Source organism: Cavia porcellus, unplaced genomic scaffold (assembly GCF_034190915.1).
Source record: "Cavia porcellus strain 051 isolate PalLab524CR breed Dunkin Hartley unplaced genomic scaffold, mCavPor4.1 scaffold_14, whole genome shotgun sequence".
NCBI classification, from domain to species: domain Eukaryota; kingdom Metazoa; phylum Chordata; class Mammalia; order Rodentia; family Caviidae; genus Cavia; species Cavia porcellus.
The window spans coordinates 60,223,350-60,240,613 of NW_026947497.1; the positions used below are offsets into that span (position 1 = coordinate 60,223,350).

The window sequence follows — 17,264 nt, forward strand, 5'->3', positions numbered from 1 at the left end:
TGAATCCTAAAATTCATCTGGACACAGAAGAGACAAGAATAGCAAAGGCAATTCTGAGCAACAAAGACAAGGCGGGGCATCACAACACTCGTAACTACACTGTGAAACTGTGATTCAAACAATGTAGTCCTGGCAAAAGAAAGAAAGAAACCTAAAGATCAATGAAACAGATTAGAAGATGCAGAAATAACTCCATACATACTAAGCCACTTTATCTTTGACAAAGGTGCCAAACACACTCACTGGAAGAAATGATGTTGGAAAAACTGGCTCTGCACATGCTGAAGATTAAAATAGACCCATATCTTTCACCATGCAATAAACTAAATTCAAAATGGATCAAAGACCTAAATGTTGAAACAGAAACATTAAATCTGCTGGAAGATGGAATAGATAAAACTCTCGAAGACATTAGTCAAAGTCATGTAGGCAAAGACTGTATGACTCAACCCCTATTGTATAGGAACTATCACAAAGAATCAGTAACTGGCATATCATCTTACTAAAACACTTTTGCTCAGCAAGAAATCCACCAACAGAGTGAAGAGACAAAAAATGTTTGCCAGCTGTTCCTCAGACAAAGGATTACTATCGAGAACATAAAAAAGAACTCAGAAAATCAGACCTCCCAAATTTAAAGGCCCAGTTCAAAAGTGGGCACCTGAGAACACACACTTCTCAGATGAAGAAATACAAACAGTAAATAAATATATCAAGAAATGTTCGGCATCACTGGTCATTCAAGAGATGCAAATTAAAACAACAGTGAGATTCCAGCTCACCCTGGAAAGAATGGATAACAGCAAGAAATCAATCTTAACCCATGACAGTGGGGCTGTGAGGGAAAAGGACCCATTGTGTTGGTAGGAGTGTAGACTGGTGCAAATATTGTGGAAATCAGTCTGGAGATTCCTTAAAAATTAAGATTGGAAGGCCCTTTGTTCCAGCTACTCCCCTGCTGAGTATCTTCCCAGAAGCATTAAAAACATCATACCACAGCGATATGTGTGCACCCATGTTTACAGCAACACAATTTGTAATCGCCAGATCTTGGAAACAACCCAAATGCTCATCAACTGAGGAATGGATAAAAAGGATGTGGTACTTTTGTACAATGGTGTACTACTCAGCTATAAAGAAAGATTGCTTCGAGACTTTTAGAGGTAAATGGATGCAATAGAGACAATACTCATAAGTGAAATAAATCAGACTCGCATGTGTGAATAACATATTGTCTACTGTGAGAAGCTGAAAGAAACTTTGTGTGTGTGTGATGATTAAGATAGTTTTGCTACTAATTTCTCTTAGTTCATTGAAAAGAAAGATTTGTGCTATTGTTTGGACTATTAAATGCTGATATCCTGTGCTCTGAGTAACTAATCTAAAGATACCAGTATGCAATGTATTAACCATTGTTGCCCTCTATCTTGTTTTGAAATTTTGTTTTTTTCTCTTTAAAATAAAAAAAAAAATCAATGCTTTTAAATTCCTGAAAATAAGGAATTAAAGTTACCTTTTAGAAAGAGAAAAAATTATTCTCTTAATTATCATTCAGTTAAAAAATACCGTGTTTTTCTGCTCGGAATGCCCATGGATTCCTTATTTTGGAGGATTTGGGCTTTTATAAAGATGAATCTACATGGGTTTGTCTGTTTATTTTGCTTTGTGTTTCATCTATTCTGCTTGAAAATTGGTTGACTTTTTTAACTAAAATGTGTTCACCGTTCTTATCACCGTTTGGGGATATTTTCTGCTGTTTTGTTTTTGTTTTGATTTTTCCCCTCATCCACCTTCTGTTTCACCCTATTTTAGAATCTGATTAGATGCCGAGCCTCCTGAAATGATTCCACATGAATGTTCTCTATCATATATTCCATTTTTTGTTTCTCATTGCATAATTTTAACTTCCAGATCTTCCCTTAAAAATCTAACCAGCCTGATTTCTGTTGTTCCTCGCTCTCTGATAACTTGTATTTCATATCACTCTAAGCTACTTATGGATCCAGTATTTTTCCAAATCACTATTGATATTAACTAGAATTTACTTTTTTCAGTATATTGAATTATATTTACTTATTTTCTGTATCGTTGTTAGTTTCTGCTGGCCTTTTTATGCCATTGATTAAATGCCTGGTGACCCTGTCGTCTGTCTGTTTAGACAAACTGTACTTGATTAACAAAGGTGGCCGGCAAGGCCCTTCTCAGTTGGTGCTAGTCCTTCTGGTAACTTTTGTTTTGAAACAGGCTTGGGGAAGGGCTGGCCAATGGCCCAGGTTCCTGAGCTGGGCGGATAGTAGCAGGCCAGGCGAGGTCTTTAAGTTCAGGGCGTCCAGGGCCGACCCCCCACCTGCTGCATGGTGTCAGCCGAGGCCCTGGCCTCCCCGCCTCCCCTGTAGGACCCTGTCTCAGTAGACAACTGCTGTTTTTGGCCTGGGACCCATCCACCTTGGACTGCTGGCCCAAAGTTGCTTGAGAACAGGAATGGGGAAGCCGAGAGGTCCCGGTGTGGTCCACGTGGCTGCTGCTCCCTGCATCAGCCAGCTCAGGCAGACCCTCAGGCGGAAGGCCCAGCTTGGCGCTGCGTACTTCTCCACGGATCAGGGCCCTTCATGTTGTCCCTGCTGTCCTGGATTTTCTAAACCCAGTGTGTGTTACCACAAGGATCGTGGGATAAGTAACAACAAAAGCTGTTCTTAAAATGCGAGGGCCTTAGACACACAGCCTCACCAGGCACAAAGGAAGGAGCCCCGTCTTTCCGCGCTGCAGTCTGTCCACTGCCAGCAGGACGCCGTGCCCTGAGCCGATGGAGGCCGAGGCTGGAAACTGCTGTCCCACTTGTGCTGGAAACTGTGTCGCACTTTATTTTCCCGAGCTGGATTTAAACATTAACGCAGGAAAAGGGTCAAACCCACTACTAGAAAAATGTATCAGTTAACGTTTCTGCTTAACGAGCCCCCCAAAACTTGGTAACTCAGAACAGTGAGTGTTTACCCATCTGCTGCTTGCTGGACCTGGTCAGGGCGGGGACTGACCACTTGTTTCCACACTGCGCAGCCCAGCTTGGGCTCACTCATGTGGTGCCCGGGTGTAGGATTCCCGGAGCAGTGAGTGGGAGCCAAGGCACAGGGCTCGCATCTCGTTCATGGCTTCTGCATCCAGTCACAAGGCCGTGCAGATTCTGGGGGCTGGGATATGTGCATGGATCTATAGAGACCGTGTTAGTTTTGTGGCTTACTGTTGCCACCTCTAACCTCCTCGTGTCTCTTGCTGTCTCCGCAGGCTCCTGAGGACGCAGTCCCTGGAGTGGTTCTATAGTAACGTGAAGAGCCGCTTCAAGCGCTTCGGCAGCGCCAAGGTCCTCAACAACTTGTACCGGAAGCACCGGCTAGAGTCTGGCGTGGGCTTCGATGTCCTAGGTACCTCTGCCTGCGGCTCTGGGCTGTTTGGTGGCTTTAGGGTGGAGGAAGCCCAATCGGGAAAGCCCTGGACGCTGGGCATGCTCACCTGGGCCAGAGGGATTTGCTTAAGGTTTCAGTGATGATGAGGAACAGGAGCCAAGGGCTGCAGCAAGGCTCTGCTCAGTTTGGCCTGTCTGACTTCTGTGTCCCTGCTGGCTCGCACTGATGTGTTAGGAGCTGGGAAGAGCAAAATATTGCTGCCATGGACATTTTAATTCCAGATCCCTAGAAATGAAAGAGGAAATGAATGAATGAGGATTGTTGCAAATTCGAGATCAGCCTGGGCTACAAAATGAGCTCAAGGCCAGCCTAAACTGCACAGTGAGACCCTGTCTCAAAAAGGAAAGAAAAGAAGAAGAGAAAAGACAAGACAAGACTTACCTTCATGCTCTGGAAATGGCTGGGTCTGATTGAGAGATCCAGCCTGTGAACTGAAGCTGCCTCCTCCTCAAGTCTTCCCACTCTGCACCCCCTACCCCGTGCGATGGGAGAGGTGAGCAGCAGCAGTGCCAGCAGGGACACCAGGGCTCCACAGCAAGGGGCAGTCTGCAGTCCCCTGTGCCTAGCCAGCGGGAGGCGTGGCAATCAGAAGAGGAACTGCATCCTATGACGCTAGTGTCCATGGTCAGAGTCCCTTCCCTCCAGGAGCTCTTTAACATCACTATTTTCCATGGCTGTATTCTCAATAAGGTCATCACATCTGACTTAAAGCTGCGCCAGCTGCTTAGTAACCAGGAAAGGAGGGTTCCAGCTCCTTGAGGCTCTCGCCCTTCAGACTCAGGAAGCCGGCTGCTGGGAGAGCAGCTCCCGGCCTCCAGCTTGCAGCGCCGATAGCTGCGGCACAAGATGTCTGTGTTCTTTACTGACTTTTTTCTGGCAATAGAGACAAGAAAGGAAGCAAACTTAAAAGATATGCTGTTAACAGCAGTTTTTGACCCAAAAAAAGAGATCTCAGGAAGGTCCCAGAATAAGCCAGCTGGACCATCCACACCTTCCCTCTTTCCATCTTGTGCCCTGGCTCTGCTCTTCCACCCCTCTGTGTCACTGAGTATAAATACAGAATTTCTTCACCATTCAGGGATCCCACAGCACAGGGCTCAATTCCAGCCTCCCCTTTCTCTCACGGTCCTGTGAGGGGAGGGGCTGTGAGCCCACTCACTCTGCAGGGCTGTGAAATGCTTGCTGCCAACCTGGAAGGAGAGCACTGGGGGCTCAGGGACACTGACCAGGAAGGAAGATCTGGACACTGCCCACTATGACCTTTCCTTGCTCTCCAGTACCAGCACTGGCCACCATGCCCTGGGGACTTGGGAATATCACTGCCAGCCTCTGCTGTACACCGTGATATGCAGGTGTTCCCAGAGGCTGGCTCAATATCTGGTCCACCTGTGTCCCCAGGACCGACTAGCATGGTCCTACAGGCCCAGACACGTCATGGCAATATCAGGGTTGATGGTAAAGTGGTCAGTTGTCTCTGTTTAAACCGAGATTTCTTTGATAAACTTGGAGACAGCAGACAGTGGGCAGTTTGTGACTCAGTGAGAAGCCCGCAAAAGTATAGAGACTCAGTCCTGCAACACTGGGATGAGTCCCACAAACCGCAGGGAAACTCAGGCACACACGGTGTGAACAGATTTTCCCTGTGTTGTAAGGCCTCCTGGTTGTGTGGGGTGAGTAGGGGTGACTTGTCACCCAGTCCCCTCGGGGTGCATCTGCAGCCCTGGCCATGCATTAGAATCACTTAGGATCTCTGAGCAGGTGCCCCAGTCCCAGACCATCATCTTCCACATTTACTTCTGAGTCTCTGGAAGTAGAACCCTGTCTATCTGTCATCTATCTCTCATCTCCCATCACTTGCCTATAATCTGTCTATCTTTCTGTCATCTTCCCACCTAGCTTCCATCCCTCCTCCCTTCATCCATTTATCCACCTTTAAATGCACGGAGTTATTTAAAAGACTGAGACCCTCAGCTAGACCTGCACAATTATCAGGCGGTCAAATCCTGAATAGGGTGTTTCCATCTTCTCCTCTGCCGGGGAAAATTCTTTTCAGGACCTTGATTGTCAGACTCAGACCTAAAACTCCACAGTGCACAGGTGTGAGCATGGACCGTGTCATTCACCTGCCACACTCATGCACTGAGGTTGCACACATCACCTGCTGAGTCTCGTGGGCTGCTGTGCCATGCGTACCTCATCTGTGCTCATCCCTTTAGCTGTCCCCAGCTGCAGCCCTGGTCAGGTGACTGCATCAGGCCTGAAGAAGACCTCCAATCGGGCAGATTGGCCTAAGACACATGCAGTATACCTGCTGAGCTCCTGCTGCATGCCCTCTAGGGCTCAGAACCAGGGTATGGAAAGGTCAGGCTCTGCCATCCAAGGGCTGACATTCCCAGGAGAGCAGTCAGGGCTTTGAGACAATATTGGTCCAGTGGCGACAAGAGCCCTTGCTGAACAGGTGACAGCTTTACTCTAACAGGAAGTGCAATGTGCAAGGCAGAAGCAGGGTTACCAGTCCACCTGATTTTCAGACAACTGGATAGAAGTATGTAATTTTATTCAGCATTATGTAAATAAAAAGGAAACACAACCCTACCTTCACTTATCCCTGCTCTCGATCTTGTTGAAAGGCCCAGGGCACCCTTCAGCTGGGATCTGACAGACCACGGAGTCGTCCTGGACATTTAGTCCATGTGGAACCTGGGGTGTCTCCCTGGAAGCCGGGTCCCCGCCGCCTCCGACCTCCTTCCTCCCTCCTCATCCTGCCCTTGCCCTCCTCTTCACAGAGAGCCCTCCATCACTAGGCTCGGCTCCACCTCCTCTGGCCATTGCTGCCACGGTGTGCCCAGCCCCACCCACTTCACCGCACCGGCATCCTCTCACTGCTCCTGCCCACAAGTTTGCAGACTCACCATCACACCATCTCTCCGGGATGCTCCATCATGGTCCCACCTGGTTCCCCAGCACAGGGAAACTCTGGCACATGGGACACACTCATGCTGCCTCTACTTCCTGCCAATGCACGGTGGCAGGTGGCAGGTGGCAGATGGGCCACCATCCACCATGGACACAGAGCCCACCTGGCACTGCCTACTGCTGGCCTCACTGATGTTGGAGTAAAGCCCGAAGCATTGATGGGGCCGCCGCATCCCAGGGCCCAGGTCATGGCAGCCCAGGGACTCACTGTGGGTCCCAGCTCTGCCCAGAATTCCCCAGCTGCACCCTTGACAGCCCCACTGCCTGGCCCATCTTCCCATGCACAAATCTTTCTGGGTGCTGTTCCCACTGCCAAGCGCCTCCTCCTGACCTAGATGTATCTCTGGGGTCTTATGATGCCATCTTCCCCATGAGACTCTCAAGTCAGCTTTGGTTCCCAAACCTTGCCGTGCCCTGAGCCCAGCACCAATGGGAGCATGGTGCCCATGGGTATGCTGGATGTGCTGTCATGGACCATCCAAAGGCTTCCTAAGTGACATCAGGACCTGAGGAGACAGATCCTTTGCCAGAAGCCTGGCTGGAAACAGATGCAGCGAAGGACTTGTGGCCAGGCTGTCACGTGGTGAGCACACAGTGACCTTGCTCGCCAAGCCCATCCAGATGCCCTCCAGTGCCTGGTACCCTAGGTGCCTTGACAGGCTGGCTGCTTAAGCATCTCAAAAGCATCTGCCCCCTCAGGGAGCTGAAGCAGGGTGGAGTGGCTCTCATTTGTTCCCTTGCTTCCCTGGAGCAGCTTCTTCACCCCGAAGCCAGTCCGGGCTTTTGGGTTTTGGTTTTGAGCCACCTGAGGTGTCCCTGCTCCAGGGCACTGAAGTGTGGTGGTCAGAAGATGGAAGGCCCCATTTACCAAAGGAGATGTCAGCCGATGAACAACACAGGAGCAAAGATCTGAGAACCCCACTGGAGGAAGCCTAGCAACTGCTCCTCCCAGCCCAGCCCTACACAGATCCTTCCAGCTGCAGCACACAGCTCCCATCCATGGGAGAGAATAGAGATGGGAATTGGATGCACAGCCAGTCCACGGCAGGCGCAAGGATGTGATCTCTGTTTTCTCCACCTGGAAGCCAGGCTGGAAGGAGGCAGAGGCCTTGCTAGCAGGGGTGCGGCTGGAATGGCTGTACAGGCCCTGTGTCTCTGGACTCCAGGCCCCACAGTGCCTCCAGCACGGCCCAGTCTTCTCCTGGCCAAGTCACAGTGGCTGCAATGGTCCAAAAGAGGGGCTCAGGCCTAGAGGCCAGGACCCCTGAGGCACACGCTGGCCTCTGGGAGGACTTCTCACAGGATTGTATGCACAGAAGGACAGGGCAGAGTCCCCCGGAGGCAGGGAGAGAAGGAAGACTCAGCATCCCCTGGCTCCCAGCATGAGGGGAGCAAAAGTGCAGATCACAGCAGAAGGACTGGGAGGAAGCTAGGGTGAAGCAGTGCTGGGCTGAAGTCAGTGGAGAACAAAACTGGCACAGCAAAGAATGGGGTGCTCGGGGGGGGGGACCCAGTGAACCCTCAGCCTGTTTGGACCTGTGTAGCAGGCTGAGCTGATTAGAGGGGCTCAGGGTCTGCAGGGTGGAAGACCTTTGGTGACCTCTTTTCCTCCTCCTCTCTGCCTCTCCTCTCTCTTCCTCTCTTCTCTCTCAATCTCTCTCTGGCTCTCTCCACTGCCATCCCCAGCAGGAGGCTTTCTCGAGTCCCACCTGGAGAATGAGGGAAGCGCCTCAGGCAGCGACTCCACCTTTTACCGGCAGTCAGAAGGTAAGGCTTGGGGGACTCAGTCCTGGATGTTGGGGCAGGACAGGCCCATCCCTTCCCTGGGTGCAGCTGCCCCACTCTCTGTGGCCTCCATGCAAGCCTGGCCCTTCTTATTGTGCCCACTCAGGTGAGTCATGGTGCACGTGGGTATGTGTGTCCCGGGCTGGATTCAACACTCGCCTAGGCACCTAAGGTCCGCAGTACCCACTGGGGGCGGGGACAGAGGAGCAAGCCCACTCCTGTGCCCCCAGGAGTGCCACTCGGTGATTCCCTTCCCGTTTTACTCCAGCACTACAGTCCCCTCAGAGGAGGGGCAGAGAGCTAGAGGAACTCTTGGTATGAGATGACCACTTGCACGCCACAGGTCCTCTTGTGGGGTGCAGACGTGGCCCCCTCAGCCCCTCTGTCCTCTCTGGGTGTGATGCTCCCTTTCCGGTTTCCCTACCTGGGCTGAGGCTACTTGGCAGCTGGGAAATCTGTGCATGGGTGACAGTGACTTCAGAAGAGACCAGCGTTGGACTCAGGCTGGGTGACAAAGGTCCGCTGTCCCCAGTGTGGACCAGGCATTCAGGCCTGTGCCCCAGTGCCATGTGCCAAGAGCCAGAAGGAGGGGACCTGGCTCAGCCCCTCCAGAGCCCAGACGTTGATCCTCTCCTGCCCTCCGCATCAGAGCCCCAGGTCCCAGCGCCAGACTCCAGGCTGCCACCAGGGGCCTCATTTCTCAGCCTTCGGCCCTGGGTAAATCACACCCCTGTTTCCTGGGACTGCAGCTTGCACACAGCAAGGGTGAGGAGCCTTGGTCTCCACAGAGGCATAACGTGAGCTGCCAGCACAGACAGACAGAAAGACATTTAAATAGGTAGGTGGGCAGATAGATAGCTAGGTAAGTAGGTAGACAGGTGCAATGATGGATGCACAGGTACAGCTGTGGGTCATTTCTCCTAAAAACCTTCTCCTGAAGCCTTGGCCCTCCACATGCGCAGCTCCAGTGTCCTCCCACAGTGACCTGCCATCCTGGCCCCACCCCTACCCCACACCACAGTTTGCTGCCAAGCCTGAGTGCTCCGCCTTGATTTCAGCCTAGAGCTCTACTTCCTGGGCCTTTGGGACCTGAGCCTCACACATGCTGGTCAGCCCCTCCACCACTGGGTCCTGCAGCAAGTCCTCCCTGAGCTGTGCACCACGCACCTGCTGTGTTCCAGCCCCAGCCCTTCCTTTCCCCTAAGCTCTGACTAGAGCCCCTCCACCCAAAGCTCTGTGTTAGAATGGACCTCAGTGTCCAGGGTATCCGTCAGCACCACTAGGAGATCAACACAGAAGTACACACATGTGCACACATGCACACTCTGCACATGCACAGATGTATACATTCACACACACACGTGCATATGCACACACATTCGCATGTACAGATATGCACACATGCACATGCACACAAATGCACACATGCACAGATACATGCTCACACATACACACAGGCACATGTGTATATGCGTGCACACACACACACAGATGGTGTGGCCTGCCAAGCCTCCAAGGCAGACCAGCAGCCTAAAACTCAGGCAGGAGCCAATGCCGCAGTCTGGATGCAAGCTTTCTTCTAAGGAAACCAGCTGTCCTCTCACCTGAGGGGACCAGGCCCAGCAGCCTCCAGGGGTGACCTCTAGGTGTTAACCATGTGTACAGCAGCATGCAGCTCAGGGTGTGGGTAAACAGCGGCCACCATGCTGGCCCAGCAGGTGCATAAAGCTGGGGTCCTGGGGTCATCTGGGGCCAGCTGCCCTGCCCTCCTACTCCACCCTGCCAGGAATACTGAGGAGACTGCCCTACCCAGCCATTCCCTGTTGTGCTCAGCCTAGAGCCTAGGCAGGCAGGGGATGCAGAGCCTCCTGGTCACAGGGTTGGTGGCTGCCCTGCCACCCTGTGCCTGACCCTGCAACAGAGACGCCAGGGCTAGACTTGGCCTCCACCGATATGTAGCCAGGTGGAGCTCAGTGACTGCTGGTGACAGACACTTTCGGGACTCCTCAGCAAAAAGTGCATGGAGAAGGAGAGGGCTTCTGTGACTGCAGCTTAGATATCACCAGAAGCTGCTCAGGGCATACGGCTCCCTCACTCCCAGCTGGCCCAACACACACCAGCAGGCTGCATCATGGAGCTGCAACTGGCATGGCTTTGGGGACTTCGCTACGCTTGGCAAATGTCACTTTTTGTCCACAACTGTGTCCAGAAGAGCCTGAGAGGTGTGGGCTGTCTTAGTCAAGTGACCAGGTAAAGAACCGATGCCTTCACAGCGTGCTTCCTCAGAGATTTCCAGCAGCTCACAGGAAGTCCACACGGGTTCAGTGCCACACAACAGAAGACTGTAGACAGGGACAGGAGGCCAACTATACAGGAAGCAAGACCCAGGTGCCAGCCTGCTGAGACACATGCTCTCACACCTGCTCTCCTCGAACCTCTGTGCCAAGCCCAAGGAAACTGAGGAAGGATGGGGTCTCCACAGGTACAGAGCAGGACTCTCTCTCCTCAGGGACACAGATCTTCCCCACCTGAGTTCCAGGGCCTCTGTCCCCTGGGAAGATTCTCTCTCCCACTTGGGGCCAGCTGCAGAAACATGATGACCTGTTCCCTAGCAGCTCCACAGAGGCGCTCAGAGCCACCTCAGCTTCAGTCGTCCCACTGTTGAGGTCAGGGATCCAGGACTTGGGAAACAGCACAGAGCTCGGGCCTCAGCCCTGTCGCAGTCTCACTGTGGCCCTAGGGAAGTTGCCCACTACTCTGTGCCTCCACTCCAGCTCCACAACTGCTGAGGGTCATGCTGATAGCACAGGAGAAGCCCAGGCTGGAGTGGCTCCATGGTCCCGCTCTGTGTACTTGGCTGTGTCACGGGTAGTTTTGTGGTCTCATCTCCTCCTGTGGACTCCGTGTTTGCATTAAATCTTAGGCACCATGTGGCACCCTTGTGGCACTTCATAGCCTCAATCTGTGTCGTCATGGTGATGCTGTCTGTGCAGCTACTGTGAGGCCAGGGCTTTTCCAAGGCAGTGGGTGAAGAGCTTCACTTCCTCTCGGTACCCCAGGACCAGAGGGCGGGGATGGAGAGAGCAGAAGAGTCAAGAAGAATCACAAATAACTATGTCTGGGAGGGACATGCAAGTGGGGAGAAGCCCTGTGTTGCTGGCATGGTTTGCAGTGTGTCCTGGTGTTTTGAGGAACAGACAACACATAGCAAGAAGTGTGCCCTGGAGGATTAGGGCAGTTTGTCACACCGAGGCTTCTGCCTGGGCTCATAGAGCCAGAGCCCCTAGCGGGACTTTGGGGCTTTCACGGGGACAGTGAGTGGGAGATGCACAGGCACATTTGGTGCGTGTGAGGGAGGCCTGGGTGTCACCGCGGGTCCCTGACTTGCCTTTCTCAAGTCATAGTACAAGGCTGTGAGCTGAACAGGTATGAGTTACACACAGCAAGAGCGTCCTATTCATTCCAAGTTACACTGCAAGGCCACGTCAGCTACAAAGGCAACGAAGATGGGGTTTACATAAAAGGGGCGGAGTTCTGTCATAGTCCTGCCCCTAAGCAGGCATGCTGGGCAGACTTTCACTTAAAATTTTAATTTCCTCTTTCCTGGAACTGAGAGCCTGCAGGTGGACACCATTTGCCTCCCTCCCTATTTAGAAAGCTCCCTGTGTCCTGTCTCCCACCCAGGACACAGCATGATTGACACCTTGGCGGTGGCCCTGCGTGTGGCAGAGGAGGCCATTGAGGAAGCCATCTCGAAGGCGGAAGCCCACGCAGACAGCCTGGTAGGCCCTTCTCTGGGGTGGCGTGAGGATCTGGGAGTGGGAGTCCAAGGGGCCAGGGTCCCAGCAGCTGTCCCAAGGGCAGCGCTGACTGCATTCCTCCACCCTCTCCCCCTGCAGGACAAGCAGAACGAGGCCACTTATCTGCGGGACCACCGAGAGGAGCTCACTGAGGAGCTGGCTGCCACGATCCTGCAGAAGGTAAGGGTGCTGGCCAGAGCCAGAGCAGCCCAAGGAGCAGTGCCCATGGCCAGGGCCGGCACAGGCAGAGAAGCAGCTGTGAACTGCTGGCCTGGGCACAGCGCTGACCCCACGTGCTGACATCCAAGGGTCGGTGGGCAAAGCATCTACAGCCTGGCAGCGGGCATTTGGTAAACAGGAACCACTTCCACTCCAGGCGAGGATCAGAGTTGGCCCTCAGCCCCTGGGGTTCTCACCTGCAGACTTGGCTGGCCAGGGAGGACAGTATCCAGGACAAGCATCCCAGAAAGTTCTAGGAAGCAAAGCCTGCATTTGCCATGTGCTGAGCCCCTGCTGGGTGCATGGCCTGTGGGTAAACAGGCAGAGATATGCCCACCTCTGCCTCCTCACCGCCCTCGATCCCTCCGGCTGCTCCCAAATCTCGCCACTCATGGGTCTGTGCTAAGTGTGCGGACTTCCCTGTCACTCTTCCCCTAGTCTCAGCAGTGCCATGGCATCTGCTGGTGTCTGGTAGGGTCAGCGGCCCAGGCCAGTGTCCAGGCACCCACCAAGGGTATGAGTTGCGAGCAGATGCTGCATGTCCGAGGCACCCAGGCACACAGTGTGTGCTTGAGGGGCTACAGTACTACCCCCCATGGCTGCTAACAGGGCTGTGACCCCCGGGACAGAGCTGTGCCTGCCACCCTCCATGCCCTGGGGCCTCAAAGTGACTATGTTGATTTTCCCCCAGATCATAAGGAAACAGAAGAGCAGGAGCGAGCAGCACAGGGAGGAGGAGCCCGAGTGGCCACTGCTGCGGGACTGCAGCGCGAAGGAAGAGGATGAAGGCCACAAGGCAGCCCTGGGAGACCCCCGGGTGCCCACAGCGCTCTGGGTGAGTCTCACAGCCCATGCAGAAATGGGCCCCATGTTGATGGGGTCAGAGGGACCACACAGGTGGGGCAAGGTGGGTGCAGAGGAGCAGAGAGAATGTCATCGGGAACAGGGCTTCCTGCAGCACCCAGGTCAGGAGCGGAAGGACCACTCCCTGGGCTGCATTAACCAAGAGCTGCGCTGAGTGCCCAGATGATGGCTCCACACAAGCCACCGTGCTCACCACTCAGATGCAGGCCTGTGGCCCCCACCACTACTGCCCCTGGGACTCCCCTGTGCAGGCAGAGTCAGGACGGGCCACCCCGGTGTGGGGCCTGTGGGAGTGCAGTACTGTCCCTGCATGGTAACCCTGGAGTCCCAGGGCCAGGCAGGGCCATGTCCCAAGGCCCTCAGGGCAGGCATGTCACCCTCCGGGAAGGCTGCCCACTCCCAAAGAGTCCCCTGAGAACAGCCAGGGTGAGGGCTATGGCCATGGGGCTATGTGGCCCACACTCACTGTAAGCCAGGGTCAGGCAGGTGTGACCGCTGGGGTCTGGGCAGTCACTCCCAGGAAGGAGGGGGTGGTCTGGATGGCTCTGTGGCCCCGGCACCTTTGGCTTCCTGTCCATAAATGGCGGTGATAAAATTTGGCCCAAGGACAGCACCGAGAATCCCAGGCTGGTACTTCCTACACCCCGAACCCTGGGACCCCGAGCTCCTTCTGCCTACACCAGGGTGGGCCCTGCCCCATGTGGCATCCATGGAAGAAATCCACTTTCTCCTCTGCAAGGCTGGCCCATGTGTGTGACTTCCCTGTCACCCTATCACTCTGGGGTTTAGGGGCCTGGCCAGGACCAGGCCTGGTCAGCCCTTGAGCCCAGGCTGTGTTCTATGGGGATCCAGGGGGAGGAGGGTCAGGTCAGGCACTGGGTTTGCCCCAGGTTTGCCTCTCACTCCGCACCCTAAGATGGCGCAGGCATTGTGGACATGCAGTGTGGCTGAGGCCCCGTGGGGTGTGAGCAGGCTCCTCCTTGGGGCACACAGTGGACCTGCTCCAGCTCAGAAGCCCGGATCCTCTGCTTCCCGGGAGGCATGGCGAGGGAGTGGTGGGCTCCAGACCCCATGCAGAAGTTTTGGGCTGTGTCCTCCAGCCCCCAGCCTCAGGTCTCAGCATGTACTAGGTCCAGCCCTTGGTCACCCTGACATCTCCAGGTCGAAGAAGCCCGCTGCAGACAGATTGCTTCCCTCCCTGCCCGAGCACTGTCTAGATAGAGAAGAGCTCAGCACAGGACCGGGACACAGAGATGCAGGGATCTGGCCCCAGCCTGGCTGTGGGGCACTGGCCAAGCCTCTCTGGGACCTCAGAGAACATGGAGCCCACTTACTGCCCTCTGCCCCCACCAGACCTCCCCTCCACCCCTGCCTGAGCCAATGCACTGGGTCTGGCCCAGAAGCTTCCTGGCATGGCCCCTTCTTCCTGCCCACACCCTGGGGCCAGCCCTATGGGCTCCTCCCTCCTCCACAGCCTCCAGGGACCCATGGTTCAGGGAACAGCTTGGAGACCCCCAAGCCTTCAGAAGATCGAATGCACCAAACCCCGAACTGCAGAACCCCAAGCCCACAGAACCTGAAGCCTACAGGCTGGGCCAGGCTCCACTGCAGATCTCACACTGGACCCCCCTCCTCAGCCTGGCCCCTCGCCCCTCGCCCCAGCATGATGTCCCTGTGACTCCCTCCTGGGAGTGGCCACTGCCGTGCACGGTGCCCAACAGTGTGTAAAGCAGGAGTCCTACAAGATGCCGCTCGAGACTTGTGATCCTGCGATGGCTTTGGGCACACATCTCTGTGAGAACTCAGGAGTCACTTGGCGATGCCATGGAGCTGACAATGACCTGTGCCCCACGACCCTAGCCACCCAGCTGGCTCTGTCCTGTGGCCTCTGTCTTCTTCAGCTTTCCTCACATGCCACACTTGCTCCTTTGAGCAGATACAGTTGGAACCAAAGCGCCGTGACTGCCAGGCCGGGCTCCCGGCCTCTGTCTGACCTTGACGCCAGCACCAATGGAACTGCATCCTGGCTCTTTCCCTGTGTGCTGCCCTGCCCTCCATCCTGGATGCCAAGGCCTCTTTCCCACTCTGCCTCTGCATCTCTCTCAGAGCCATGGTCAAGTGGAGCCTGTCCTGCCACGGGAATGACAGTCACAGCACTGTGGGATAGGGATCTAGGGAAGCATGAGGGAGGAGGGATGTGTCACCAGGCAGCAGAGCACACCCGATGTGCACGTTCCCGGCAGTGCCCATCGCAGATGCCTGCTGCCTGCCAGGCCTGCTTCAAGTCCTGAACAACAGGAAGCAGAGCTTGGCCTGGTCAAGTCCTCCCGTTCCCACTGGCATGAGAAGCAGCTGGTATTTACCCGGATTGGACCCCACTGTCAGTGCCTAAGGGTCGCAGGGTTGCTCCAGAGCTGTCTTGTATGCAAAGTGTCGCAGTGGCACTGCCACACCAGCCTCCCTGGCCAGGGTCCCCACTATCGCCACCCTGGGCAGCTGCAACCCAGTCTTCCATGGGCCCCCAGGCGGGCAGGGAAGGAAGAAAAGCAGGCGCCATGCAGAGTGGGAGAGTGACCTAGAGGGCGAAACCAGTAGAGCTAGAAGGACTCCCTGTTCCCGGGCTTTCCAGCCTGTGAGCGGTCACAGCTGCTCAGCTGGGCTGTGGCGCCATCTGCTGGTCTATGTGGGAACCATGGTCAAACAAGGGCACAGAGCAAGACACAGCTTCTCTGGCTGGAGGCCCAAGCAGCTGCCGCAATGTGGCCTCTGCTCTTGCCAGGGCACTCCTCTTCCCCGAGGCAGAGAATGGTTTCCCGCCACGACCAAAGCAGCCCACTGCCCACACCCCAAGGGCATGGATCCCAGCTTCCTGTTGGCCTGGAGGGGCCTGGTCTTTGCCCACCTGTCACGTGAGCATGGACCCCATGGCCAGATGCATTTTCCCTCGTGAGGTAGACCCTGAGCCCCTGCATGGGAAAGCTGAAATCCATGAGCCCACGGAGTCACGTTCACTTTAAAAGCTGGAGTGGAGACTGGTTCCTGTGTAGCTGCAATGCCATGGGCTCTTCAGCCCCAGCTGGCCTGCATGCTTGGATGTGGGGCCAAGGGGCCAGAGTCCACAGGAGCTGACAGTGTGCTTTGGTCATACAGAGTAGCCTGGCCCGGCCAGGCAGTGCCACACAGGCCAAAGTAAGATATGCCGGGCACCCCAGCCCTGAGTACAGCCCCCCACAGTTCCCTGGACCCGCCAAGTGTCCTGACCCGCCTGTGGGAACCATGTGTCCTTAGGCACCTTGATGGCACTGAGTCCTGGAACGAAGGAGAGGCCAGGCACCAGCACTCAGCCCCTGCTGACCTGAAACGCATGATTTCTGGGTACGGTGTGTAAACTCTCACTCTCCACTTATACCCAAGAAGTTGGGGGAAAGAAATTCAGGCCTTCTGAAAGTTCACCTCCAGCTGTCCCTGAACCCCATGTGGTCCAGCAGTAGCGTTGGTCCTGCCTGGGGTGGGGACATCCCCATTCACAGGATGCTGTGGTCCAGTGGCAGCCCCAGGAAGACACTGAGGGCCCCACCTGGCGTGGGGAGGGTGCTGTGGGCAGTGCCCTCAGCCTGGCCCATTGGAAATGGCATGATGTTGTCCTTCGTGCATCCGGACCAGCCGCCGCTGTCTGTCTCTGGTTCGTTGATCCTCAAGCTGCCTTCACTGGGCCTTTACTGGGGTGCAATGTGAGGCCCAGCACCCAGATCTCTCAGGAAGGACATCCAGGCCCAAGGTGCCCAGAGGCAATGTCAAGGCCTTTGATGCTGCCCCTGGGACTATGTGCACACCCATGCCCTGTGCTTCACTCTCCAGTCCTGAGCTCTAACATGGCAGAGGAGGGGGCTGCTGGTGACCAGAACCAGCAGGGGGCAGCAGGGAGCTTGGACTGCTGACTTTGTGGACTTCTTCCCCACAGAGCGCATTAGGGCAGAGAGACCAAAACAAGCACCTGGTAAGATACAGTGCTATGGTTCCCTGGCAAAGACAAAAACCAGGGTTTTATAGGGATAAAGCTCCATGTGAAATGTGTGAGTGCCCAACGGATTCCTGTGCTGGAGCCCAGCTGTCACTGCCTCTCCTCTGGCGATGTGGTTGCTCTGCCTTCTCTGACTTGGAC

At 54.8% G+C, this 17,264-nt stretch overlaps 1 protein-coding gene across 4 annotated transcripts in view; it reads left to right on the plus strand.

The window, feature by feature from the left end:
- The window catches only part of Myrip (myosin VIIA and Rab interacting protein), a 153,040-nt gene that overhangs the window by 91,785 nt on the left and 43,991 nt on the right, over positions 1 to 17,264 (plus strand). For 3 of the 4 annotated variants that reach the window (XM_063260950.1, XM_013160340.3, XM_003476997.5), the window contains exons 4-8: positions 3,280 to 3,416; positions 8,121 to 8,201; positions 11,904 to 12,001; positions 12,119 to 12,199; positions 12,930 to 13,073. In XM_063260950.1, coding sequence (XP_063117020.1) covers positions 3,280 to 3,416; positions 8,121 to 8,201; positions 11,904 to 12,001; positions 12,119 to 12,199; positions 12,930 to 13,073 — 541 coding nt within the window. The remainder of the gene's footprint in view (positions 1 to 3,279; positions 3,417 to 8,120; positions 8,202 to 11,903; positions 12,002 to 12,118; positions 12,200 to 12,929; positions 13,074 to 17,264) is intronic. The other variant, XM_013160341.3, reaches the window with a different exon arrangement.